At 43.8% G+C, this 25082-nt stretch overlaps 2 protein-coding genes across 2 annotated transcripts in view; both read right to left on the reverse strand.

Annotated features, from left to right (window-relative positions):
• Window positions 1-11777, reverse strand: part of CPNE2 (copine 2) — a 38841-nt gene extending 27064 nt beyond the window's left edge. The window contains exons 1-2 of the mRNA XM_042437384.1: window positions 11498-11777; window positions 508-704 (exon numbers count right to left, since the gene is read on the reverse strand). Coding sequence (XP_042293318.1) covers window positions 508-675 — 168 coding nt within the window. The 5' untranslated portion in view covers window positions 676-704; window positions 11498-11777. The remainder of the gene's footprint in view (window positions 1-507; window positions 705-11497) is intronic.
• A 3036-nt stretch (window positions 11778-14813) lies between these two features.
• NLRC5 (NLR family CARD domain containing 5) overlaps window positions 14814-25082 on the reverse strand; it is a 37709-nt gene continuing 27440 nt past the window's right edge. Inside the window, exons 35-48 of the mRNA XM_042437764.1 lie at window positions 24970-25053; window positions 24187-24270; window positions 23506-23589; window positions 22814-22897; window positions 22543-22626; window positions 22106-22189; window positions 21579-21662; window positions 21243-21326; window positions 20495-20578; window positions 20093-20176; window positions 19527-19610; window positions 18545-18628; window positions 17383-17466; window positions 14814-16643 (exon numbers count right to left, since the gene is read on the reverse strand). Coding sequence (XP_042293698.1) covers window positions 16562-16643; window positions 17383-17466; window positions 18545-18628; window positions 19527-19610; window positions 20093-20176; window positions 20495-20578; window positions 21243-21326; window positions 21579-21662; window positions 22106-22189; window positions 22543-22626; window positions 22814-22897; window positions 23506-23589; window positions 24187-24270; window positions 24970-25053 — 1174 coding nt within the window. The 3' untranslated portion in view covers window positions 14814-16561. The remainder of the gene's footprint in view (window positions 16644-17382; window positions 17467-18544; window positions 18629-19526; window positions 19611-20092; window positions 20177-20494; window positions 20579-21242; window positions 21327-21578; window positions 21663-22105; window positions 22190-22542; window positions 22627-22813; window positions 22898-23505; window positions 23590-24186; window positions 24271-24969; window positions 25054-25082) is intronic.

The raw sequence follows: 25082 nt of genomic DNA on the forward strand, positions 1-25082 counted from the left end.
AGCACTGAGCCACGGCCGTTAAAGTGGTGTCAAACTGGACTATTTTTGCAGTGCAGATGTGGCCTGTATCTCGAGTTGACACCCAGTGACTTCTTCTTTCGATTTGTCCAGAAACTTTTGTATTTTCAGGGGCATGAGCAAAAAGCATCCTCTGGTCCCCCAGAATCGGTCCATTCCTATATTGCACCCTACTGTTTCTCACAGCATATAATGAGAAATTCCAAGCGATAGGAAGCTTTGTAGTCTACTAAGTATAGAAGCATCCACATATTTCAAAGACGGTTCTAATATAAAATTAATTTGCTGCAATGCATCCAGCTAGAAAGGAGGAATTACTAGGCAGGACCACAAGGAAGCATTACCTGCATTGCGCTGCCAACATTTGGCTGAAATGCCTGATTTCTTGCATAAAAAGACAGGCTGGTTATTTCTCCAAGTTAACAAGCAGCTTGTAAAAGTTGAGACAAGGCAAATGAGAAGCAGCAAGCCAAAGCTTTCAGGCCTTACCTCTGTCCATTTGCCATTCACTTCCATAAATAAGACGCAGAAGGGGTCGGACTTAGAGGTCACATCTCTATCTAGAAGGTTCTGGCCGCAGATGGACAGTTCAACCTTGCAGACGCAATACTGGGGCCCTATGGGCACCGATGGCGAAGGGCTGATTGTGTATGCCATCGGCTCCGGCAGCAACAGCTCCTGACAATCTGCAAGAGACCGAAAAGAAACGTTTATTACTTACTGTATATATTCATGTATAAGTCTAGAAATTTAGGTCAAAAATGGACCCCAAAAAATCCTGAGTCGACTTATCCATGGGTCAATGCAAGTATTGTATCTTAACTCTAATTTAAAAGGAGGAACCATCCCCTGGTGAAAAGCAAGAGTATAATACGTGAAGCACCGACTCCTTCTACTCTTGCATCCATCCAGTGTTAAAAATAAACGCAAAGAGTTATGTCTGCTGGAATTTTGTAAGTTCTCTGACACTGTTTTGCTTTGCTTCATCCTTTAGATCAGTGACATCCAAACTCTGGCCTTCTGGGTGTTTTGGACTTCAGCTCCCAGGAGCCTCAGCCACCTTGGCCAATGGTCTGGGATGCTGGGAGCTGAAGTCCAAAACACCTGGAGGGCCAGAATTTGGACATCGCTGCTTTAGATCTTTTGCTGTGTGTCCCTAAAGTTTACCCTTGGCTTATCCATGGGTCATAGCAAAAGTCGTAATTTTGGCCCCAAAATTTGCCCTCAACTTAGGCATGAGGTCGACTTATAGTCAAGTAAATAATAATAATAATAATAATAATAATAATAATAATAATAATAATTTGTATTCCACCTCTCCTTGTATTGGAGATGGTAAAAGAAACTACTGGCAGGGAAGCAAAGCAAATAAACCATTTTGTGACATCCCAATACAGTTCTTACTCTGCAGTGGACAAAGCTGTGCAAACCTTTCCTCCATGTAGTTACCCATTCCTGGTGCAGGATACACATCACAGGCATCCTCCACTTTAGAGAGGACAGTCCTCTATTTGAAAGGCTATCAGGACCATCCTTAAGTTCCTATTTTGAGTATTGGACTAGGACTCCACCAAGAGACCACGGTTTGAATCCCATTCGTCAATTTCATAGGGTTTTCTTAAGCAAGAAATACTCGAGGAGCTTCATCTGAAATACAGCCTGCAGGGCAGCCCCTGATATTTCACAGTCATTCCCCATCCAAGTATTAACCAGGCCTGACCTTGCTTAGTTTATTTATACCCCATCTTTTCCCCCAAAATGTGGACTTGTTCCCATTATTAATAGGAATTCCTCAGCCATTGAAAGATGTCTGATTGTCACAGCATGAGCTTTCCACACTTTGCGGTCAAATTCAAATTGCAAATGAATTAGCTCCCTTGCTTTTGTGATCAGTCATCAGGAGGTAAAACACCGCTTTCATTTGCAATTTGGACTTCTCAGTCATGAAACTGCTGGAATTTGCCTCTGGAACATTAATATGGGTTCGGCGTCTAATGACGTCCGATTTGTAACATATAATTTGATCCTAAGTGCCCAGCTTTAGTGCAACCTGAAATCTGTTTTGCATCTGCCAGAGACTAATCTAATTAACAGCCCGATCCGAAATACAACTATATTCAGAAGTAGGTCCTGGGGATTTAAATGTTTGCTCCTCTTGTTCCCAACAGCTGTCAAAACAAATACTGTAAATTTATTTATTCGTTTCTGCATATTTCAAAGAAACAACAACATGGATTTTAAAAAATTCACCTCCATCATAAACTGCAGACTTTTCCAAAGGAAGACAATGCAGAAAATAAGGTTGCAGTAAATCCTGAGCAAACAGCACATTTGCGCAGGTGAAAAAGAAGAGGCAAGAAATGGAGGCTGACTTAGGCTGCGCTGCAGAATGAATGCAATTTGACATGCGTTTACTGTCATGGTGCAATGCTATGGAATTCTGGGATTTGTAGTTTGGTGAGCTATTTAGCTTTCTCTGTCAGAGCACTCTGGTGCCACAACAAACTACAAATCCCAGGACTCCACAGGATGGAGCCATGACAGTTAAAGCGGTGTCAAACTGCGTTAATTCTGCAATGTGGCAGCAGCAACAAATGCGAATTTTGGACCAATACTTGAGAATTATTTTCAGTCTTGGAATCTAGTGTCACTTTTTTATGATTTGTTAATACATAAATTAAACCTAGCTGCCCAGGTATGGCTTTGCAAGGGGAAAAGCGTTGATGTCATGGAAGACAGGATTACCATCCGCTTCCTTCCAATTTAGACAAACCTTCATGACTCTGCATTTACAAAACCCATTACACTCTTCAAAAGTCTTGTTTTCAAAAGTAAGTATCCCAGACCAGCATGAAGAGTTTCCAGCTAGCATTATTGTTTTAATTACATGTTCCATGGAACCGAGCCTCAGCATAACCGTGTGCTTCTTCTATTTATATCCCTTTTGTCTCTTTTTCCATGCGCCAAAAACACAAATTCAAAACAGTGACGTGGGCAGAAGCCGCATCTCTTGGTCGGATGGACCAAAGGAGAGAAAACTGTTGAGACACAGGTAAGTCATCTCTGTGGATCAGAAGTATACAGTGCATACCTTAAAACAGCATTCTTCTTTAAACCAAGCTAGAAAAGCTCTGCCTTCCCTTGGTTTGCTGTGATTCTGTCCATTGTGTTTGCTGAGCTGAGACTAGGGAGATTATCGTACAAGGCGCTAATGATGGAATTGACATTACAATTAAGATCAATGCCCCAAAAAAGACCTCCAAGTCCAAGTTTGGGCAGTATAGATGGGATATTTCCAATGCAAAATGATCTCAGGCAAAGGCCTGTTACAGACTGGCAAAATAAAGCTGCTTCAGGTCTCTTTGGAGGTATGCTATTTAAATGATGCATGGGTCCTAAGAGTCCAGAGATCGCGCCAAAGCCACACTCCATTCCTAAGCACTGGAGTGCAGCTTTGGTGCAGCTTACAGATTCTTAGGATGCATGCATCATTGAAACAGCATACCTCCAAAGAGACCTGAAGCAGCTTTATTTTGGCAATCTGTAACAGGACAAAGATGGCAGGACTGATGCAGGAGAGGGCATTTGACATTCTCCTTCTGCCCAATCCAAAATAGCAAAGATCAGGCTGCTTTTGGAAAATGCCCCAAATTTTTGCACACGGTTTGCTCTCTGGCACTAAACGCATGCTGCCGTAGTTAAAACGATATGCATCTAAGTGGGTTGGTCCTCTGCCATGTTCCTACCAAGAAAACACAGCAAAAAAAGAGAAAAGGATCTCTTTTCCCCAACAGAACATCAAAGGGCGGGTGAGGAGTGTAGGATGGCAGCTTTTGGAGATTGGTACCAACTTGCATGACTAATACAGACAAACGGGCAAGCTTAAAAATCTGTTATTATTACCAGGTGCAGGCTGGCAAAGCTGGCAAGCAGTGAACGAAAAGCTGTGTCCTCATAATATAAGGGTACGGAAAGGGTGGCTCACGGCACGTATGCAACCCCATCATCATCATCATCATCATCATCATCATCACCACCACCACCTAATTATGTCCCCATATTCTCCCATCTGGGACCCAAAGTGGCTTCACTGTATGTAAAAGCAATAATGTATAGCGGGTTCTCCGTATCTATGGATTCTTTATGCATGGATTCAACCACCCATGGCTTGAAAATGTTCTCATATATATATATATTCATTGAAGACATTAGCCATTTTGCTCCAAGGAAGCCTCTTCAAATCAGTTTGGAATGAAGAAGAAAAAAAGCCACACACCACTTTCCTTTTTTGTAGTGGATAAAACAGACACAAACACACACACACAACCCCAAAACATACCCTCCGCCCCCACCTAAGAACAACTGTGATTTCTCCTTTGTGGAAAGAGTCAAGCCTGTAGCTTTAGTGAGGGATTAGACTCAAAGTCTTTGGAGTCTGGCCTCCGGCTCGAAGGTAGGAGTCGGAAAGCGTCTGAGCGAGTACAAAAGCGAGCGGATTTGGAAAAACAGGACAAAAGGTCAGCCCTGCTCCAAGGAGGCTTACTCACCTTCAATTTCAATGGACTTCGGGGAGCTAAAAATGGAGCACATCTTGATTTCGCAGTTGGCAAAAGTGGCGATGGAGGCTTTGGATGTGTTAGCCTGGCGAAAACAGGAGCTGGCAGAAGGTAGAGCAAACCAGCCTCGGGTTAAAGATGCCCTCCTTGAAAAGTGGTATTGGAAAAGAAGATAAAACCACAGGGCAGAAGAAAAGAGTGGCTTGGGATGCTTTGAAAGTTGTAATTAAGGCCAAAGTAATCCTCGCTTAGCAGAATCGCTGAGGTGCAAAGCAGGAGTGGATAATCATCACTTATGGCCTGAGTTTTCGGCAAAACTAATAACACACCGTGTGGTTAAATACATACACACACACACACACATATATATGCTTTGTTTCATTCTGAAGACTCAGCACTCAGTTCACCCAAAAGGAGACCTGGCATCAATGTAACGGGAGGCAAGTTCTCAATACTAGCAAGTAGGATTTTCTAGAAAAGGGCCTGTTTTGAGCCGACCGCATGCGGGAGCCAACTCTGGTCACCGAATCAGAGTTTGCAAGGGATCCCAAGGACCATCTAGTTCAATCATTCCCAAACTTTAGCCCTCCGGATGTTTAGGATTTCTATGTGGAGTCAAAGGCTTTCATGGCTGGCATTTTTTAGGCTCTGTGGCCATGTTCTAGAAGAGTTTATTCCTGACGTTTCAACAGCTTCTCTGGCTGGCATCTTCAGAGAAGGTTTTGAATTTCCACTCGCAGAATTCCTGGCTGTTGGCCAAGCTGGCTGGGGCTTCTGGGAGTTGGAGTCCAAAACAGCTGGAGAATCAAAGTCTGGGAATCGCAGACCTAGTTCAACCCTCTGCATCAACAGGAGCCTAGTGCTCAGGTCAAGGGAAGTAGTAGTGATGCTTTATTCCACTTTGAACCAGACCGCACCTGGAATATTGTGTCCAGTTCTGGCCACTACCATTCAAGAGGGATACTGACAAACTGGATGATGACCACAATGACCAAAGGTCTGGAAACCAAACCCTGCGAAGCATGACTTAGGAAGCTGGGTATGTTTGCTTTGGAGATGAGAAGACCATCAAGGAACACGATAGCTATAACTGAAAGGAGGTCATGTAGAAGATGGAGGAAGCTTGTTTTCTGCTGTTCCAGAGATAAGGACATGGAGCAGTGGATACAAATTACAAGAAAACATATGGAAAAACTTCTTTACTACAAGAGCTTCTCAACAATGGAATAGTCTGATTCAGAAGGTGATAGACATCCCTTTGGTGGTCTTTAAATGGAGGTTGGATGGACCTCTTTCAGGAATGCTGTAGTTGTGTATTCCTGCACAATATGGAGTTGGACTATATGACCCTTGCAACCCCTTGATTTTCTGATTTTATGAAATGCCTCCCCCATTCTCCAACGGCACAAATACAACAATAATATAGTGATGGGGAAAGGTTAGAGGATACCCATAAGGCCAAAGTAATGCTGAAGGCAAAACAATCTTCAACAGGGAAAAAATATATTAGAAGCTGCAGAGTTATTAAGCTCTGAGGAACTGCAAGGAAAAGCAGATTAAGCATTTCCAGAGCATTGTGACCTTACTGTCAACTAACTGCCACTTTCTACTAATAGTAATCTGAAATAATAAGAAAAAAGACATGTCTAGCATGCGTTTTCATGGGCTCCAGTCTGTTTCATCAGTTACCTGCATGCTAAGAATTTCTTGTTCTCATTTAATCTCAACTACGCTAAAGGAGCCCTTTATATGTTTTTTGTGCTGTAAACAAAATGTTTGACTAATGACTAATTTTCATTTGCAATTTGCTTATTAATTTTCTGTTATGTCTTACTGATTGCTATTTAGTGTCTGGCTGATATATATGTAATGCTTGTTGTTGTTGTTGTTGTTATTGTGTGCCTTAAAGTTGTTTCCAACCTATAGTGGCCCTAAGGCAAATTTATCACAGGGTTTTCTAGGGCTGAGAGTATGTGACTATTCTATTGTACTGTTTCCATAACTGAGTGGAAACTTGAACCCTGATCTCCTGATTTTGCTATATGTTGTGGTACGCTGTTGCTTGCTAGGTTTTCCAAAACTTCTATAGTTGTTAAGGTGTATATTTGCTCAGCTGGAACGGTGACATCTGGACCGGCATGCTGTTAAATAAACTGCCGCTTTCAATCCACAAATGTCTCCATTCCTGATTTTGGGTGATGGAGCCCAAGTCTAAATGCAACTTTCCTTTATGTTTCATGCGCTCCTTGTACACATTGAAGGTAATTTTATGCATTTTGTGTCAAAATCAGAACGCAAAGGTGTCGCTGTCTTAACCAGCCATGAAAAAAAGTTTAGGCTTTTTGGAATACTTTGGATTTTGGAACTCCGGATAAAGGAGACTTGACCTGTAATCCAAAGAAGTGGAAACATCCCTCTTGACTCCATAGCTTCATGCTTCTGAACCAAGTCAATGCCTCTTGCAACCTCCCACCATCTGCATGCCACAGGTACAAGCACTTAAGATACAGGTACAAGCGCTTACGATGCTTTTTAAAAACCCTCCTCTCTCCAAAAGCCTCTCATGCATTTTGAAATCCCAGAAGGGTGCTAGATGGTCTCCTTAGCAATGAGCTGCAACAAGAGCCAGCTTCCCTCCATTTCATTGCCAGCGCATGCCATCCATCCAAGTGAATTGGCCTGCTTGCTAATTTCTCTCGCTCTGCTGTAGGGCTTGGTTTGCGCATGGGAAAGCATGCATATTTATATAATGCTCTTATTATCTCTAAAGGAGCGGTCCTTTGGCCCTAGAATGTGTCTTAAGAGTGGATCCACACTGCAGAATTGGAGCAGTTTTGACATTGCTTTAATTGCCATGACTCTATCCTACAGAAACCTGGGATTTGCAGTTTGGTGAGGTATTTCCACCAGGTCTGTCAGAGCCACATATCCCAGAATTTGGTAGGATAAGAGTCATGGCAGTTAAAGTGGTGTCGAAGTGATTTAATTCTGCAGTGTGGACTTAGAGCCACATGGGGGAAAAGCAAATGGCCTCCTTGGAGGTCTTTGGCAATGCTGAGAAGCCCTGAATGCAGAGGGGGAAATGGGGCACTAAATCCCTCTAAACTCAGCAGCGCTTATTTCTCAGCACATATAGACAGGATGGTGCTGCAAATGTCACGTCTTGCAGAGAAATGTTAAGATAACAATGTAGGTGTTAACTCTCCAAATTTAATTTTTCACATCCTGTGTTTTCTTTCTTCCTGCAAAGGCATAAGTCCAACAAAAGTCACAATGGAGGGTTCCTCTCTGTTTATTGGAGACAGGAGGAAAATCATGCTAGAAACCATGGCCCAGTCCTAGCTAAAGGAGACCCACCAAAATCCATGGGACTTGCCCAAATAGTGGCTTAAGATTGAACAATGGATCGGATGAGTCTAAACATCTGGCAGAGTATATGCACACAGATGTGTCCACTGTCATACTCCCAGCTGCAGGAGTTGGTTTTGCAACAGAGGAATAGGAAGATCTGGATTGTACTTAAAGGGACAGTGTATTACTAATGCTACTGTACCCGAATATCATAACACAGTGAACAACCTGGCACTGCACCGGAGGGCTCCAGATTTTCTGGGAAGACCTTTAGCAAAAGGTGACTTTTGCAACATCGGTGCAAAACCTGGTCATATGTCATCAGAACAGTTTGTACCAGAATCAGAGATTGGGTCCTACATCATCTGGATTGATCGCTGTGAAATGTATTATTTATTGCAAGCAGACATGGCCACAGAGTGAGAGAGCAGATCTAATCTAGTTGGAACGATCCATAGGATTTGGTCCCGGATCCGACTTCCATGTTTCCATCACTTCCTACAACAGAAACCCTCAACAGTAACTTCTCAACCTCTTATTTCCAGAGCAAGTTGAAGATGGCACATTGAGGAAACGGGTGCCGTTCAGACAATCGTTCGATGGCTCTGTGCAAACAGAGCCCAGACGAGATGCGAGAAAAGTGCCGAAAGGTACAAGCGAGGGAAGAAGAATGGAGATCTTAAAAGGGTTATTAAAAAGGACGTCACTTTTGATCCTCTCCGCAGGATGCTCAGCATCGGAGAGCCAAGGGGGATCTCTTCCACAAGCCCTCTTCTGGTATCGCTCTTTTTCATCTCGCTATCTAATTCCTCTCCATTACACAGGGCATCGAGCCAAAGAAAGCTATCAAGCGAAGCTAAGCGAGAACATGCCCCTTGGGTTAAAAAGCATATGTTTTAACATAAAACGCAGAAATAACTCGGCAAAGGTGGGAAAAGAACATGTCCAGACATTATGGAACGGTTGCAAGACCCTGAACTTGGAGAGAGAGCAAATACCTTTACTTAGAATTAGATGTTTTTAGGGGAAAAGAGCAAATTCTGGGTTTTAATGTTAACTTGCGCCGAGAGAAAGCCAAATCCTAAATGGAGCCTGGCTGCATCCACACTCGAGAAATAATCCAGGCTGAAACCACTTTAACTGCCATGGCTCCATGCTATGCAACTCCAGGATTTGCAGTTTTGTGAGACATTTACCCTTCTCTATCAGAGAGCTCTGGTGCCAACAACAAACTACAATTCCCAGCATGCCACAGCATGCGCCATGTGCAGTTAAAATGGTGTCAAGCTGAATTATTTCTACATTGTGGATTCTGTATCCAGGACCTAGGAATTGAGAGAATGTGTGAATTTCCTAGCAGGAATAAATTCTCTGGCTTCTTTCTCCCAGAGAAATAATCCTGGACTTGTTTAAGGTTTACTTTCCTTTCACTTTTGGAGAGGGAAGCAAGGCAAACAGCTGCCTTTCTGCAGGGTTTGCATGTAACTATACAAACAAACCTGTGGCTTATTCAGCTGACGTTGCTTGTTTATGCTAACCTAAGGCCCCTGCCCAAATATACAAACCAGCTTCTACTGCTGAGTGGATTCAGGACTTTATACCTTTCTTGACACACATCTTTTTACTTTTGGGATTTGAGAGAAAATGCATATTTGATTTCGCTTTATTTGCACCACGGCATGTGATCATCATTCGCGCAATCAATTGCCATTTTCACTTTATTTGCAGGATGCTTTAAGTACACTTTAATCACTCTTTAATCCCGAAATGAGCCTCAGTGTATACCTTTCTTTCCGAACTGACGTAAGTTTTTAACATCATGGCTTTGGATAGCCATGGCCAAACCAAGTTCGATCTGTAAGCGATGTACAGGGGTCCCTCCCCAACAACAACAACAACAACAACAACACCAATAATAATGTTTATTTATATCCCACCTTCCGACTCAAGGTGGCTTACAAATCTAAATCATTTGCTGAGGTTAGTGGCTATTATCCAATATTATCCAAACTAGATCAGATGCAAATAAGAAGCAAAGAAGACGCACAAAGTGGCTCGCCAGAAAATACTGATCAAAATTTCCGCCCGCTCCTTAAACCAAACTATTGGTTTTTGAATTTAAAGCATCCTGCCAATAAAGCGGAAATGGGAAGTAATTGTGCAAATGATGATCACACGCAATTGCGCAAATAAAGCGATATCGGAAATGCGCTGTCGCCAAAATCCCATGTTTTGGACCTAAGTCTTTCTCCTAGAAATAAAAAACCTTTCTTAAAACATGGTTGGCTAAAGGTCGAATGATATTGGATAATAGCCACTCCGAGAGCCTTTGTGTTTAGGAAAAGTGGGGTATAAATGCTCCAAATAAATAGATATAAGTAAATTTCCTACAAAGTTAGTTACAGAAGGAGTTACATGTGAGCAAGTTCCTTACAGAGATACAGTGTATTTCTGCAATTCAATATGCCATCAATTGGTTAGAACTACATTGTTGCACTGTGTAGCTTTCACTAAGATCATTTCCTATAAAAGCAACTGTTGCTATGTAGAAATAGTCAAAAAGGGTTCCCAGACCTGGGATCAAACATGGATAGAAATGGGGACCAGGGACGTAGCTAGGATTTTAGGAAGGGGGGGTCCAGACTAAGTGCCACCATTATAATGGGGCTTGAGTGCGGCGGCGCAGGAGCACACACCATTCATTTTTCTAATGGAAGGGAGGATCCGGACCCCCAGAACCCCCCCCTTGGCTACATCCCTGTAGGGACTGCGATCTAGGATAGGCAGATATAACAATCCAAGATATAACCATCTCAGCTATGCAAATGACACTATACTACTAGCAGAACATAAAACAACAACTACTAAGGAAGGTCAAGGGAGAAAGTGCAAAGGCAGACTGAATGTTGAACAGAAAGCCAAAACTAATGACTATGGAGGATCTACCTAAGTTCAACCCAGACAATGGAGAAACAGAAATGCTCAAGGAGTTCCTAAACACTGATAGAAATGGAGACTGCAGCCAGGAAACCAGGAGAAGGTTAAGGATGGGGAAGAAAGGGGCTAGGAAAGAACTAGGAAAGGTCCCCAAAGGCAAGGATAGACAACTGAGCACAAAAGTCAGGACCAAACAAGTCTCATTCTATTCTGGGGCAGAGAGGAAAGGAGAGGATTGGGAAGAACAGGGGAGAGATCAGGAACAGAGGAGGAGATCTGGCAAAGAGATCTGGAAAAGAGAGGGGAGGATCTGGCACAGGATCTGGATGGAGAGGGAGGATTAGGAACAGAGGACAGGATCTGGGAAAGAGAGGAAGGGATAGGAAGCAACAGGGAGGATCAGGAACTCAGGAGAAGATCTGGAAAGGAGAGGATCGAGAAAAGGATCAGGAGCAACAGGGGAGATCAGGAACAGAAGAGAGGATCTGGCACAGGATCTGTAAGGAGAGGGAGGATCAGGGGCAGTGGATCTGGGAAAGAGAGGAGGATCTGGGGCAACAGGGAGATCAGGAAGAGAGGAGAGGATCGGGAGCAGAGGGGAAGCTCTGGCACAGGATCGAGGGCAGGGGACTCACCGCTCTGACGGGCTCCTCTCTTTCGTCGGGTGGGGTCTCGCTTTTCGACTCTCAGCCCAGGGGGGCTCCGGGGGCCACCATCTCTTCCCCTCTTTCCTCCTTGCCTTCCTTGGGATCTTCCCGGGGGCCCTTCACTCCGGAGCTCTCCCAGCCTCTGGGCCCAGATCCTCCGGACGGAGTGGCTGTTGCTCCTGCTCCTCCTCTGCTCCGGATCCGCCTCTCTCTCCGAAGCCCGGCCCCGATCCAAGGGAGGAGGAGGAGGAGGAGGACTGAGCAGAGGAGACCCTGCTGCCAAGAGACCTCCTCCTCCTCCTTCCCTCCAAGAGCAGGAAGAAGGAAGAAGGCAGTCATGGGGTTGCCTTGCCCCCAAGGAGCCCTGGCAGACTTTGGCAGGGGCTCGCCTTGCTGGCACACTCTCACACACCAAGGCCAGGCAGATAGATAGAGAGAGAGAGAGAGAGAGAGAGAGAGAGAGAGAGAGAGAGGTCCCTGCTTTCCACTCTACTAAATGCACCTGAGGAAGTGGACTTGAGTCTAGGAAAGCTCCTGCTGCCAACCTCTTCCTTTCAGTTCAGTCTCAAAGGGGCTACAAGATCTATCTATCTATCTATCTATCTATCTATCTATCTATCTATCTATCTATCTATCTATTATTGTATCTAAATGCATCTGAGGAATTGAACTGGAATCTAGGAAAGCTCTTGCTGCCAATTTCTTCCTGTCACTTGCACAAAGGGGCTGCAAGAGCTCTCCACATACTCTTCCTTGTTAAGTTGGTTAGTCAAGAAAGATATAATGTATATGTTTATATACTAAGAATTCAAAGCTATAGCCTTGTTAGTCTGTAGAATCAGTACGTAGGGAGCTCTTGCAGCCCCTTTGAGACTTAAATTTGGGCTTGCAAAAATGGCAAAAATGCCCAACAAGTGTGTCCTAAATGTATCCAAGACAACAGGCTATAAGAATTCCCATCATCTTGCACAATTGTTTTTGGGGAGACATAGTCCTCCATGCTGCAAAACCCTTGGTCTTGAAAAAGGGGGAGATGCTACAGACAAATGCCTGCCCACACAGTGAACAAGGTGCCAAGAATGCTACTCTTGTTTTCCTCCCTTTTGGGCTGATAAAACACTGGCAGTTTGGTGATATTTTATTGTCAGCCTGAGCCCTCGCCTGGTAAGAGAAGGCACTGCCAGAGCAAGCAAACCCTTTCAGTCTTCAGTTTCAGCATAAGGAAAGGTTATACAGTAGTTTGTGGCATTACCAAAGTACTCTCGATAGAGAAGGGTAACTATCTCATGGAACTACAAATCCCAGAACTCTGTAGCATTATTGCACCACGGCGGTCAAAGCGGTGTCAAACTGGAGAAATTCTGCAGTGTAGATGCAGCCTCGGAAAACACAATTTCCAACTCAGGGTCCATTTCATCTGGAGCTGGGAATGCAACCTCTGTGTATCTTCTAAGGGGCAAAGGGGAGTGTAAATTGTGACAGAAATGCAAAAAGTGTGGTTAGGATGATGGGATGAAAGTTCCCTGCCAATGAGGGTTGTAAAGACTAGGGAAAGGGACAACGGTGGGAGGCAGGTTTTACTTACAAACTGAGACGAACAGATAAAGATGAATACTGAATGTGGCTCTTGGTCACCGGAGTTGAACACATGGACCTTGGCTGCATCTGTGTTTATTTGGAATACAAGTATTTCTCGTAGCACCCTTGAAACTAACTGTGGAAAAGGAGTTGTAGCATGAGCTTCTGTAGGCTTGGTCTAATCTCCACAGATGCATGGAGTGAATGGCTGCCCTGGAAAGACAAAAACAAAGGAAGACTGCAAAGAGAAACAGCCAAACTGGAATATATCTGCAAACTCCAATCCATCCCCAGTGGGTCAAACAGAGACAATGGTTTCCTGTTGGCACACAATACACATTATAACATTGATTAACACCCCCAGCCTCACAAAGATCACAGAATCATAGAGTTGGAAGAAACGCCAAGGGTCATGCAGTCCAACCCCTTCTGCCATGCAGGAACTCTCAGTCAAAGCATCCCCATTGACAGATGGCCATCCAGCCTCTGCTTAAAGACCTCCAAAGAAGGACACTCCATTACACTCCAAGGGAGTATGCTCCCCTGTCAAACAGCTCTTACTGTCAGGAACTTCTTCCTAATATTTAGGTGGCATCACTTTTTCTGTAGCTTCCATCCGTTACTCCAGGTCCTATTCTCTGGAGCAGCAGAAAACAAGTTTGATCCATCTTCAACATGGCACCTCTTCAAGTATTTAAGCAGGGCTATCATATCACTTCTTAACCATCTCTTCTCCAGGCTAAACATACCCAGTTTCCTAAATCTTTCCTCATAAGGCATCATTTCCAGACCCTTCACCATTTTGGTGACCCTCCTCTGGTGGGTCACCAGTTTTTTAACATCCTTTTTGAATTGTGGTGCCTAGATGCTGGTGGACACAGCATTATTCCAGGTGAGGCCTGAGCAAAGCAGAATAGAGTGGCACTACTACTTTCCTCAGTCTAGACACTATACTTCAATTGATGCGTCCTAGGCATTGCATTGGCCTTTTAGCTGCCGCCATCACACCCTGGCTCATGTTCACTTGTGGGTACTAGGACTTTAGCTCCTGTGTAAATAGTTCTTGCATTTTGGGTCACATCTTCTTTCCACTTCCCGGCCTGCACACACCCCATTTCAAAACTCCTTCCACCATTTATAAAGTCATCAACCGCTCTGGCCCTCAGCAAGATCTTCCCTCCTGCCTTAAAACTGAACTTGTCACCTCCTCACCACACCCAGAAGTTGTGCATTTCTAGGGTTATTCAGAGTCTGGTTACAAAGAACCTTCCTGGGCACCAATTCATGCCACGCAGCCAAGGAACTAGAGAAGGTTGCAGGATTTCCACCTTTGCACTAAAGGTTATGTAACTTGCAAGTGGGTGAAGAATGAGCGTCCTTGTCACAACCGCAAAGGAAGTCAAAGTCTCTCGGCCATATTGAATGTGAAGTCCGTCTGCTGAAAAGGTTAAGATCTCAAGGAAATGAGTAATAGAATTTGATTGCTCAATCGGACAAACCTTTCCGTCTTCCTTTCTGCTCTGATTCATCCCCTCTTTGAGTCCGTGCGGCAATTTTGAAGTTTGCTGCATGTTGAGAATAACCTATGACTTTCATATTATGCGTCTCCAAAGTGGATCTTGGTGATGGCTGGAATGACTTTGCCGCCAAGTTCAATACCGATCCAAAAAAGTTACTTTGTGGCTTGTGTTTCCTCCTTCCTCATAAAGCACTAATTTCAATATTATTATTTTTACCAGTTATTACCATTTATTAACAGAATTCCTCACCGCATTGCCCTCGGGAGGTGGTTTACAAATGAAACTGAACAAAATACCCAGTGATAATAAATAAAACATTGCCCAAAATATATACAGTTCACTATTCAGTGACATTTGTGTGAGAAAATGTGCACATTCACAATGTTAGGCTAGCAGCAGTTGAACTATACTAGATGTGAGGTTTGTGACATTTTGCTCCAAGTTCTTCACTTCCATAAGTAGCTGCTCATTTTTCTGGTCGAGATGTTTTTGTTCTTTGAAGAGGAACAGGGCTCATGGCCAGACCCAGGCTGCGCAAAGATAGTGCTATAATTCCACTTTCAAAGCCATGGCAACATCATATGGGAACCTGGGGTTTATAGTTTCGGTTTATAGTTTGAGTTTATATATATCGGAGAGGAGCTCTCTGGCTAGGACTCCTAAGTCCCTCTCCATAAACTGCAAAACCTGAGCTATGCAAACGACACCATACTACTAGCAGAAAGCAACAAAGGCCTTGAACAATTAGTAAAGAAAGTCAAAGTAGGAAGTGCTAAGGTAGGCTTGATGATGAATACTAAGGGGCTCGACAGACTACCCCTTTTGGTGCCAAATTGGGTCCATGGCAACTACATGCCACAGCCCCGATCTCTCCTTTTCGCTGTGCAAAAAGGAGCCGCAAAAAGTGGTTCCTTTTTCCGTCCTGAAAAGGGCGCTATAGCCACCAGAGTGCTAGAAAGGGCACCATAGCCACCGATGCAGTGCCATGACACCGTGCGCCATGTGGACCAGCATCTGGTGTCACGCCAGCCTGGGGACAGAGTCGGGGCATGCGTCATGTCGAGCCCCTAAGAGAACAAAAATAATGACTATGGAAGAACTACATGAATTCATCCTAGACAATGACAAAATAGAAATAGTTAAAGGGTTCCTGTGTCTTGCATCAAACATTGATCCTTAGAGTACAGTCCAGAGATCAGAAGAAGACTAGGTCTGGGAAGGGCAGCCATGAAAGAGCCAGACAAAATCCTAAAGTGCAAAGGCATAACACTGAATACTAAAAGTGAGGATTGTCCAAAGCCATGGTATTCCCCTTCGCCATGTACAGATGTGAGAGCTGTAAAGAAGGCAGACGGAAAGAAAACCAACTTGTTTGAGAAGAGTGTAGAGGATACAGTGGATGGCTCAAAATGGGTCATGGAACAGATCAAGCCCAAACTCTCCTTGGAAGCTAGGATGGCTAAACTGAGCTTGTTGTATTTGGGACACAACACGAAAAGGGAAGACTCTCTAGAAAAGGCCATGATGCTAGGAAAAGGGGAAGGTAGGAGAAATAGAGGAAGACTGCAAGCCAGATGGCTAGACATGACCAGGGAGTTGATGGCCATGAGTCTGCAGGTCCAGAGCAGAGAAGTAGATGTTGGAGAAGTTTCCTCTTCAGAGTCATCATGAATCAAAGTTGAATCATGTTATCTCAGGTTATGGCCAAAACACAGTTCAAGGGGTGAGAAATTGCTTGTTCGTTCCTTTGGGATTGAAATTAACAAAGGTTTGCAACGATACCAATGGCCAGATGGTGCGCCAGGTGAAACCAAATGGACCAGGGCATGCAGCTGAATTTCTTGCCCCTTCCTTTCACATTGGTACCATCGGCATATGTTTCCCAGGCAAAGCAAGAGTTCTCCCAACTCTTGGTATGGCTTCTCCTTTCCGGCTGACATTTCTCACCTCTTCTTTAAACAAAATTAAAAACCAGCCTTGGCTCTCGCTCTCTCAGTTTTTGCTCAGCATCCTTAGGGATCCAATTGTGCCACAGCCTAGAAACAGAAAGAAAAATGCATTAACTTCAGCCCTTTCTCTGCAGCCGGCAGCTCTTTCACAGTGAGAGCGGCCATGTTCAACAAAGAAAAGGCCACACTAAGATGTCTTATCTCAAGTGAGACATCTGGTTTCTTGTGGGTAAGAATGTCTGCTACTTATATTAGGGAAGCAGCAAGGCATATTGGACTACAACTCTGGAGACCATGTTTCGAATCCAGGCTCGGCCATGAAACCCACTGAGTGACCAAGGAAGACCATGGCAAACCTCCTCTGAACAAATCTTGCCAAGAAAACCCTAGGATAGGTTCATATTAGGGTCTCCATAAGTCAGAAAGAACACAAAGGCACACAACAACAACATAATTATATGTAATGTCTAATAACTTGTGAAATACAGATGTGATCCAGTGATGCATTAGTAGTTTGAACGCTAGATACCAGTTTTTGAATCCTTGCTCAGCCATTGGGTGACCCTGTGCAAGTCGCACTCTCTCAGCCTCAGAGGAAGGCAATGGCAAACCTCCTCTGAAAAGTTGAAGGCTTTCATGCCCGGCATCCATAGTTTTTTGTGGGTTTTTCGAGCTATGTGCCCATGTTCTAGAAGAGTTTCTTCCTGATGTTTCGCCAGCATCTGTGGTGCTACAGCCTTTGACTTCATGTATTATTATTATTATTAATAATATTAACATTTCCTCCTACTAATGGGTGGCAGATGTCTTTCCATAGAGGACTCACCTTACAGACTGGATTCCTCGACAGTAAAGGAGTGCTTCCGCCAGTTTCTCAGCTCCATAAGCTGTGATATGATTATTGTCCAGACTTTTTGTGTTGGAGGGAAGAAGAAAAAGGAGAAAAATTTAATAGCAAAGTGAAAACTGCCAATTTTATCAGAATGGTGCTCTATGGCACAACAAAAGACTGCTGCCAGCTCTCTCCTCTTCTTAAGAATAACATTGTATGCATCCACACTACACACTTGTAGCACTTTGATACAGCTCTTAACTTTCATAGCTGCATCCTACAAGGTTCCGGGTTTTGTAGTTTGGTGAGGTCCTTTAAATTTCTGCTTCAAAGACTTTAATACCTTCTCCCTGAAATTCTGCACTAGGGCACTCTAGGGAAAATATTGTTACAGATCCTAGGGTTCCATAAAACAGAGTTATGGCAGTTAGAGTGGCATCACACTGCTATAACTGAGTAGAGTGGATACACGCAGTGACTGCAAAACCATTCATTTATATACTGCCTTTTCACCAATACTGGGATTCAAGGTGCCTTGCAAAATATTGAAGCCAATAAAGAATAAAGTGCACTCCAAAACACCTGCAAGGTAGGGCTTCCAAGGAAAAACAAAAGAAGAGGAAAGAAAATTGTGTATGCATATGCACACAAAATTAAAACAAAATACAATATACGCACAGTTTTAGGTTATAATAACAACCCTCTTCATTTCCCAGCCTTTCTCCTATTAAAAAGACTTTGTGCCTCTCTCTAAATGAGATTTAAAACTATTACCTATCTATACTGTGAATCCTCATGCCACTTTCTTGTTAGTCAAAGTTGACTATTGCCTATGATTTACCTCTCTTTCAGATACATAAATTAGATTTAAGCTTGAGCGGCCTTATTTGGAAGCAATCCAATCCCATCGTACTGATAATTCCCCCTAGTTTGTTCCAAAGGCTCCATCTAAGGTCTTCAAGATTTCTTATTAAATCCTTTTCTTATTAAATTTCTTAACTGGTTTAAATGAGCCAATTCCACCATCTTCTCTAGCCACTTTGCAGGCCTTTGCATTTCTAATAATGGAGCTGTGGGGTTTTTTGGGGGGGGGGGGGATGGTGTACTATATAACTATATTGCTGGGCTTTGGGCTAGCAAATATTCAGGTACTCACTCCAATATCTGCAGTTTGGCCATCCTTGGGAGAATTTCCGCCAGCCCCGCTGCGCTTTCGTCTCCGAGATTGTTCCAGGACAAGCTAAAGAGAATAAGAATAGTTGGCCATCAGTTGGGAAACAAGACTATTGCTTCCATCTTAGGAGGAGCAGTGAACCACTCCAGGTCCCACTTAGAAAAGAAAAAGCAGTTTGTGATCTGAATTGATTGATCGATTTGACAGTGCTGCGTGGTTCCCACTACATTTGCCCCGGTTGCATTTTTTCCCTGTAAAATAAACCCACTTGTGGTTCACATTCACAAATGAACCGATTCAAAATGGACCCGCTCCAGCTGGCCGAAGGGCAAATTCAAACCGATTCCGATCCACACCTAGTTCACACTTGCACAGAAATGACTTATCCAAAAAGACGCGGGTTAAATGGGTCTAGCATGTTGGCCCCCCCCTCAGAATAGCTTCAGCGATTCAGTTTAAGTGGTAGCCAGGGTCAGTTGAACCGCTTCAAACCGAATTGGGATTTGGTTTAAAAGGTAGTGGGAATGAAGCCCAGGTTTCATGCTGAATTTAAAAGGAGATGTCCAAAGTGTGGGACCTTATCCACAAAATAGATCTAACCCATTAAAAATAATTCCTTAAAGTTCAGAGTAAAACCCAGAGTGGATTCAACACCCCATTGATATGGGAGCCAACCAGCCATCATGATCCAGAAACTCATGCAAAAAAGCAGACGATTGATTGATTGATTGAGTGAGTGAGTGATTCTGTCATTCATTCATGCATGCATGCAATTTAATTTTACTGGGAGCAATAGGCAGCCAAACCACCAACCTAAATATAAGGTAGGAGAAATATGGAGATCATGCAGGAAAGCTTCTAGAAAATAAGAAATGTCCCCAACCAGGGGCCTTCCGGAAATGCTTGGCTGCGACTCCCATAATCCCCAAAGCTGGGCATCACCTGCCCTCCCATTCATACTCACATTATTTCTTCGAGCAAAGGGCAACGGCTGAGACCAAAAGCGAGAGTCTTGAAAGCACCGTTACTGATGCCACAGACCTTGAGGCTAAAAAGAAGGCATTGCAAAACCTTAGCCATTTTCATCCAAGGTTGCCATTGCAGCTCTCCTTGCAACATGCCAGGAAAGGCCACTTTGTGCAGGGAGAAATTGCTTTTGGGGCTCAGCCTTGCTATTAACCTGCTAGGAACAAGTGCAACCTAAATGCATACTGAGCCCAGCTGAGAAACAGAGAAGTCAAATTCCAGAGCTGAACAGGATCCAGGTTCAAATCCCCATTGCACCATAACAGTGGCTGTTGGAAGACTTTGGGCCAGACTGGTGCCACACTGCAGAATTAATCCAGTTTTGGCACCACTTCAACAGCCATGGCTCTATCCTATGGCACTTTGGGATTTGTAGTTTGTCCTGGCGCCAGAGCGCTCTGACACAGAAGACTCAATATCTCACAAAACTACACAAACTGGAAGGAATTTGGGGGCCTCAAAAACTATAAGACATAGATGGATGCAACCCAGTGGAGGACTCACTTGATTTTCCTGAGTTGTGAGTGTTGCGGCAACTGCTCCATGAGGACCATCACACCTTTGTCTCCAATGCTGTTTTCCGACAAACTGTATAGAGAAAGAGGGTAATGAACGTATTAAAGAATCCTATTGAATACTAAGACATAGCTGGGTCAGTCTGGAAAACTAGTCTGCAATCTCAAAAGCATGTATTTCCTTCTCATCCATTTTCTGTGCATGGGGATGGGGACCATAATGGATGGGATGATTCTGACTTTAGTGATCAGTTGTCTAGCTTTGAGAATCAAAAGTGGGAATTAAACTGTTTAAATAATTTTTTCAACATATAAATACAACACTTTTGGGAAACACCACTTGTTTCAAGTGGGCTTTGACTTGATTTCCTTTACCGCCAGCTGGACTTACCTGATCTCCTCTATTTGGGGACACCTGAAAAGGGCTTTGGCTAAATGGACCATTCCCTCGGAGTCAATGTTACAAGAAGACAGGCTGCAGAAAGAAGGAACAGAAGAGAAGATATTCATGAAAAGGCAGCCATGACTTTGGATAGTTATCAGCTCCTCCTATCCATTTACCATACTAATGCAGCATATGCATATGGAAAGGTCCAAAACAGCCTAAAAGTACCAAATCCCACCGGATCTTGGAAGCTAAGCAGGGTCATCCCTGGTTAGGACTTAGATAGGAGGCCATCAAGGAATACCAAGTATTGCAGGCTACATTTCATAGGCAAAACCACCTCGAAACATTCCTGAATATTCAGGACCCACTGCGGATATCAAAATCCATGGATGCTCAAATCCCATTAAAGAGAATGGCATGATAAAATGGCGTCCCTTATACAAAATGGGGAAATCAAGCTTTGTTTTTGGAGTGTGTGTGTGTGTGTGTGTGTATATAGGACTCTGTGGATACAGAGGGTAAACTGTAATTCATGGGGTCACTATATATTGACAAGTGGCTTGAAGGACATACACACAAACATGTGCATATAGAAACAATGCATGCCAAAGCAGAGCCAGGAAAAGTTACTTTTTGGATGACTTTGGGGGATTCTGGAAGCTGTAGTTTTAAAAATGCACCTTCTCTAGTGCTGTATAGCTACTTGGACTGAAAATGGTCTGATTTGCCCATCCCTGGCTATGGCACTTACCGAAGGACTTTCAAGTGATGCAAAGAACGCAGAACTGGAGCCAGTTTTTCCAAAGACTCGTTCCCAATCTTGTTCCCAGATAAACTTGAAAGGAAGAAAGATGTCAGTTGCCACATGGTTAACATTAGATTGGTCAAACTTTCCCAAACATCAATGAAATAAAGGATGTGTCAGATACACACTGGGCCCAGGAGAAGTCAAAGGAAAGATTTTGCATTGGTCTATTTTTTCCTTCCTTGATCTGCTTTTTTATTTTCCGATAGCATGCTCTGACTGCATTGGCTATTCTGAAACACGGAAGGACTATTAAAGCGGTTCGTCAATAGAGTAACTCACTTGATTTGCTTCGTATTTTCCATTTCTGGAAGAGCTGCAGCAATTTCTTTCACCCCGGCACCATCAATTTTGTTGTAGCTCAGGCTTTAAAAGAAAATTCATAGCTCATCAGATGAAAGAAAACATTCTCCCAATTTTGCAAGGACAGTCCCTGTTAATCCTTTCACTTTTTTCCAGCTGCTTTCAAAATGTCCCACATCTCTATTCTCTTCCTATGAATTTTTGCCTTTCTCCTCACTTCAGTGGCTGCAATCTGAGTTCAAAGTGCAAAAATAGTTTGCATGCAACAAACTCAATAGGAAGAAGAGGAGGAATCTTGTCCTTCCCAGTAAGATCAAGGCAAAAGCAAAGCGCTGCAGCATCTTCTAGGATATGTGTTTTCCCTTATCAATAACTTTCCCCATTTTGGCCATGCTCTGATATTGTTTGGCCAAGCGTATCCTGGTTTTCATGTATCCAAAGATGAAGGGTATGGGAGGGGAGCACATCTTAAAATGGGGGTTAAAAGTGATAATACATGAACCTACTCAATTTCTTCCAAGTTAATGGCGTTCTCCAAAGCTCTGGCAAGGTGAGGACAGGCATTGCCGCTGAGCTGGTTGTTATTCAAACTGGAAAACAGTCACAAAATGCCAAAGGTAAATCAATTATGCCATAGAAGGTGACATATGCATTCAAGGGCAGCTCCGCTCTGGTGCTGCAGCAAACTACAACTCCCAGAATTCCAAAGCATTGAGCCATGGCAGTTGAAAGTGGTGCCAAACCAGATTGTTTCTCCAGTGCGGATGCAACCGATAATGCGGCCTCCCTCTTGTCCTACTGCCTTTTAGTGTGTCTATTTAACAATTTGTAAGCTGCTCTGATAGCCTTTTGGCTCTAGAGTGGGGTATGGATAATAATAATAATAATAATAATAATAATAATAATAATAATAATAATTTCCTTGACCAACAGACAGACTGACCTCAGTCTTCTCAGGAGAGGCATTGCAGAGAGTCCTGAAATCAGCTTTGGAAGATGTGTGTTGTCAAGGTTCAGAAAACCAAGGCTAAAAGAAATGGATGAGAGAAAGACATGAAGGTAATGCATGTTAGAAATGGACCTCGCAGGAGATAACACTGATATTTGAGCAATGCTCACACACACAAGGTTCAGGTTTTGTCTGATTTGCAAAGTTAAGCAGGGTCTGCCCTGTTTAGTCCTTGGGTGGGAGATGCAATGAAAAGGCAACTTACTTTATGCTTCTCAGCTGATGTTTGCCTTCCAGAGAACCGAGGAGCATACTGATGCCATCCGTACCCAGTTCACTTTTGGAAAAGCTAAAGAGAGAAAGCAACGCTGTTACAGATTCAGTCTATGAGCATGTCTGAGGAACCAGAGCAGGAAGGGCAAGCTGCAGGGATGTATTAATAGGCTATGCTTTATGGTTCAAACTTGCAACTTCTGTATTCAGTGTCTGGAGCTGGATGGTACCTTACATGTCAGTGAGGCAGTGCTTCTGCTCTGGATGTCCTTTGGAGAAGCTTTCCAAGAAGATGGACCCCTGCACTCCAAATCCAAAACATATTCAGCACACTGGGCAGTTCTTTTAAATGGAGCCAAAGACCTGGAATGGAGTCACTGCCCGACTGAGAAGGAAGCCACCATCCACTGCTGATAGGATTTCAAAAGAAGTTATCCAAGATGCTGGGATAGGATTCTGCATCCTGGACAGTCCCTTTTAGCTTTGGACTTGAAAGCTGACTCAGCCAAAGACACTGGGCAGCCCTGATTTAGAAATGATAGGCCCATCCTTGACTAAGGGATTGTCCACACAGGCCAACAGGATGGTTTTAGGGACATATCCACAGCTTGGGAAAGTTACTTTTTTATTATTACAGCTCTCCGAATCCCTTCGCCAGCTTGACCACCATGACATGACACTCACTTGATGTCTTCCATGGTGCGGCACTGACGCAATGCTGAAGCCAGGCACTCCATTCCAGCGGGAGAGATTCTGCAACATGTCAACCTGCAAGTTCAGGAAAAGTACAGGTCGAAAAGCGCCTTTTCCCCACCAGTGCTGGAAATGTAAACTCGGCAGCTTCACACAAGCCCAAGAGATGTATGGCAGGCTTAGAAAAGCCTATAAGATGATGCTTGATGGAACTGGGAACTTCTCCTCTCCTTTCATTACTATGAGTGGAACAGTATGGGGTTGGGGAACACCTATGTGACATTTCCCAGCCGCATGCTGTGGCTTAAAATCCCACAACCCAGTAAAGTCAAGAGCGATGGGAGGCAGAATCCAACAGAATCTGGAGGGCACCAGGTTAGGAAAACTGGGCTGGTATTGTCGCATCCTTTCACCCATTTTGATATCATGAAGTGGAGGCATACAATTCCATTTCAGTGTTCACACTCTTGGAAGGCTGAATGCAAATTTCCATACATCTTAGATGAAAGTTGTGTGAACATGTAAACCTTCCCTGAAAATGCAGGACAGCAGTTTCGCAAAGCAAGAGAAGGAGGGTGAAAGTTAGGAAGATGCAAATCCTAGGAGATGCCACCCATCCGGGGGAAATAGAGGTGCAACCGCAAAGCATACAACAATCCAGAGAGGGCATACTCAAGTCTCTTCAGTGCAGGGAAATGCAGCAGGAAATCCAAAATGGTTTCTCCATCCACATCAGTGATCTCTACCTGGGAGCAACTGCAAAGAGAGAAGAACAGACACGATGCACTGACAGGTATTCTCTGTAAAAGTACCAAGTGAGGAAGCTAGAAGAAACTCAGTGGGAAATCCTATCATGCAAGGACTGGCATGCTTCTAGTGACATATTCATGCATAAGTCAGGCTACATGCACTGGTAAATTATTTGCCACAGTGCAACAGAAGCATTCTGCTGATGAGGGAAGAGGCAGAGTTGGACCTACAGCAATGCAGCAGTTGTGCATTTCACATTTGCATGCAATCATTTAAATAAGATGCACTAGAATCCTATCTTCATGTGCCACCCAAAACATTCTCCCCTGCGGTTGTGCATTGCACATTGCACAATGGCATGCAGTCATTGAAACGGAATGCACCACAACCCTATGTTCATTGGGCTGACAAAACATTCTCCCCTGTGGTTGTGCATTGCACACTGCACAATGGCATGCAGTCGCTGAAATGGGATGCACTGGAACCCCATCTCATGGCCCAGATAAAACATTTTCCTCTGTTCCCAGGGCAATGAGTCCAGATGATAAAGAGCCCAATCCCAGTTCGGGTGCAAACTATCTAGACTAATGTGCAGATGCAGCCAATGTTGCTATTCTGCACGAGGGATGCATACTGCAATTCTCACCTAAGGTTTCTTTTTAACTGCAGAGAGGGTTGAAGAAGGGCAGGGAAGTGCAGACTTACTGTAATGCCCTGAGTTGCTTGCATTTCTCAATGAACGTTGGTGAGAAGCGGGTCTCTTTGGCATCTAGTTCACACCTATGGAAACTGTGGACGCACAAACACACCATGAAAAC

The sequence above is a fragment of the Sceloporus undulatus genome, chromosome 8 (assembly GCF_019175285.1).
Source record: "Sceloporus undulatus isolate JIND9_A2432 ecotype Alabama chromosome 8, SceUnd_v1.1, whole genome shotgun sequence".
Classification (NCBI taxonomy): Eukaryota; Metazoa; Chordata; class Lepidosauria; order Squamata; family Phrynosomatidae; genus Sceloporus; species Sceloporus undulatus.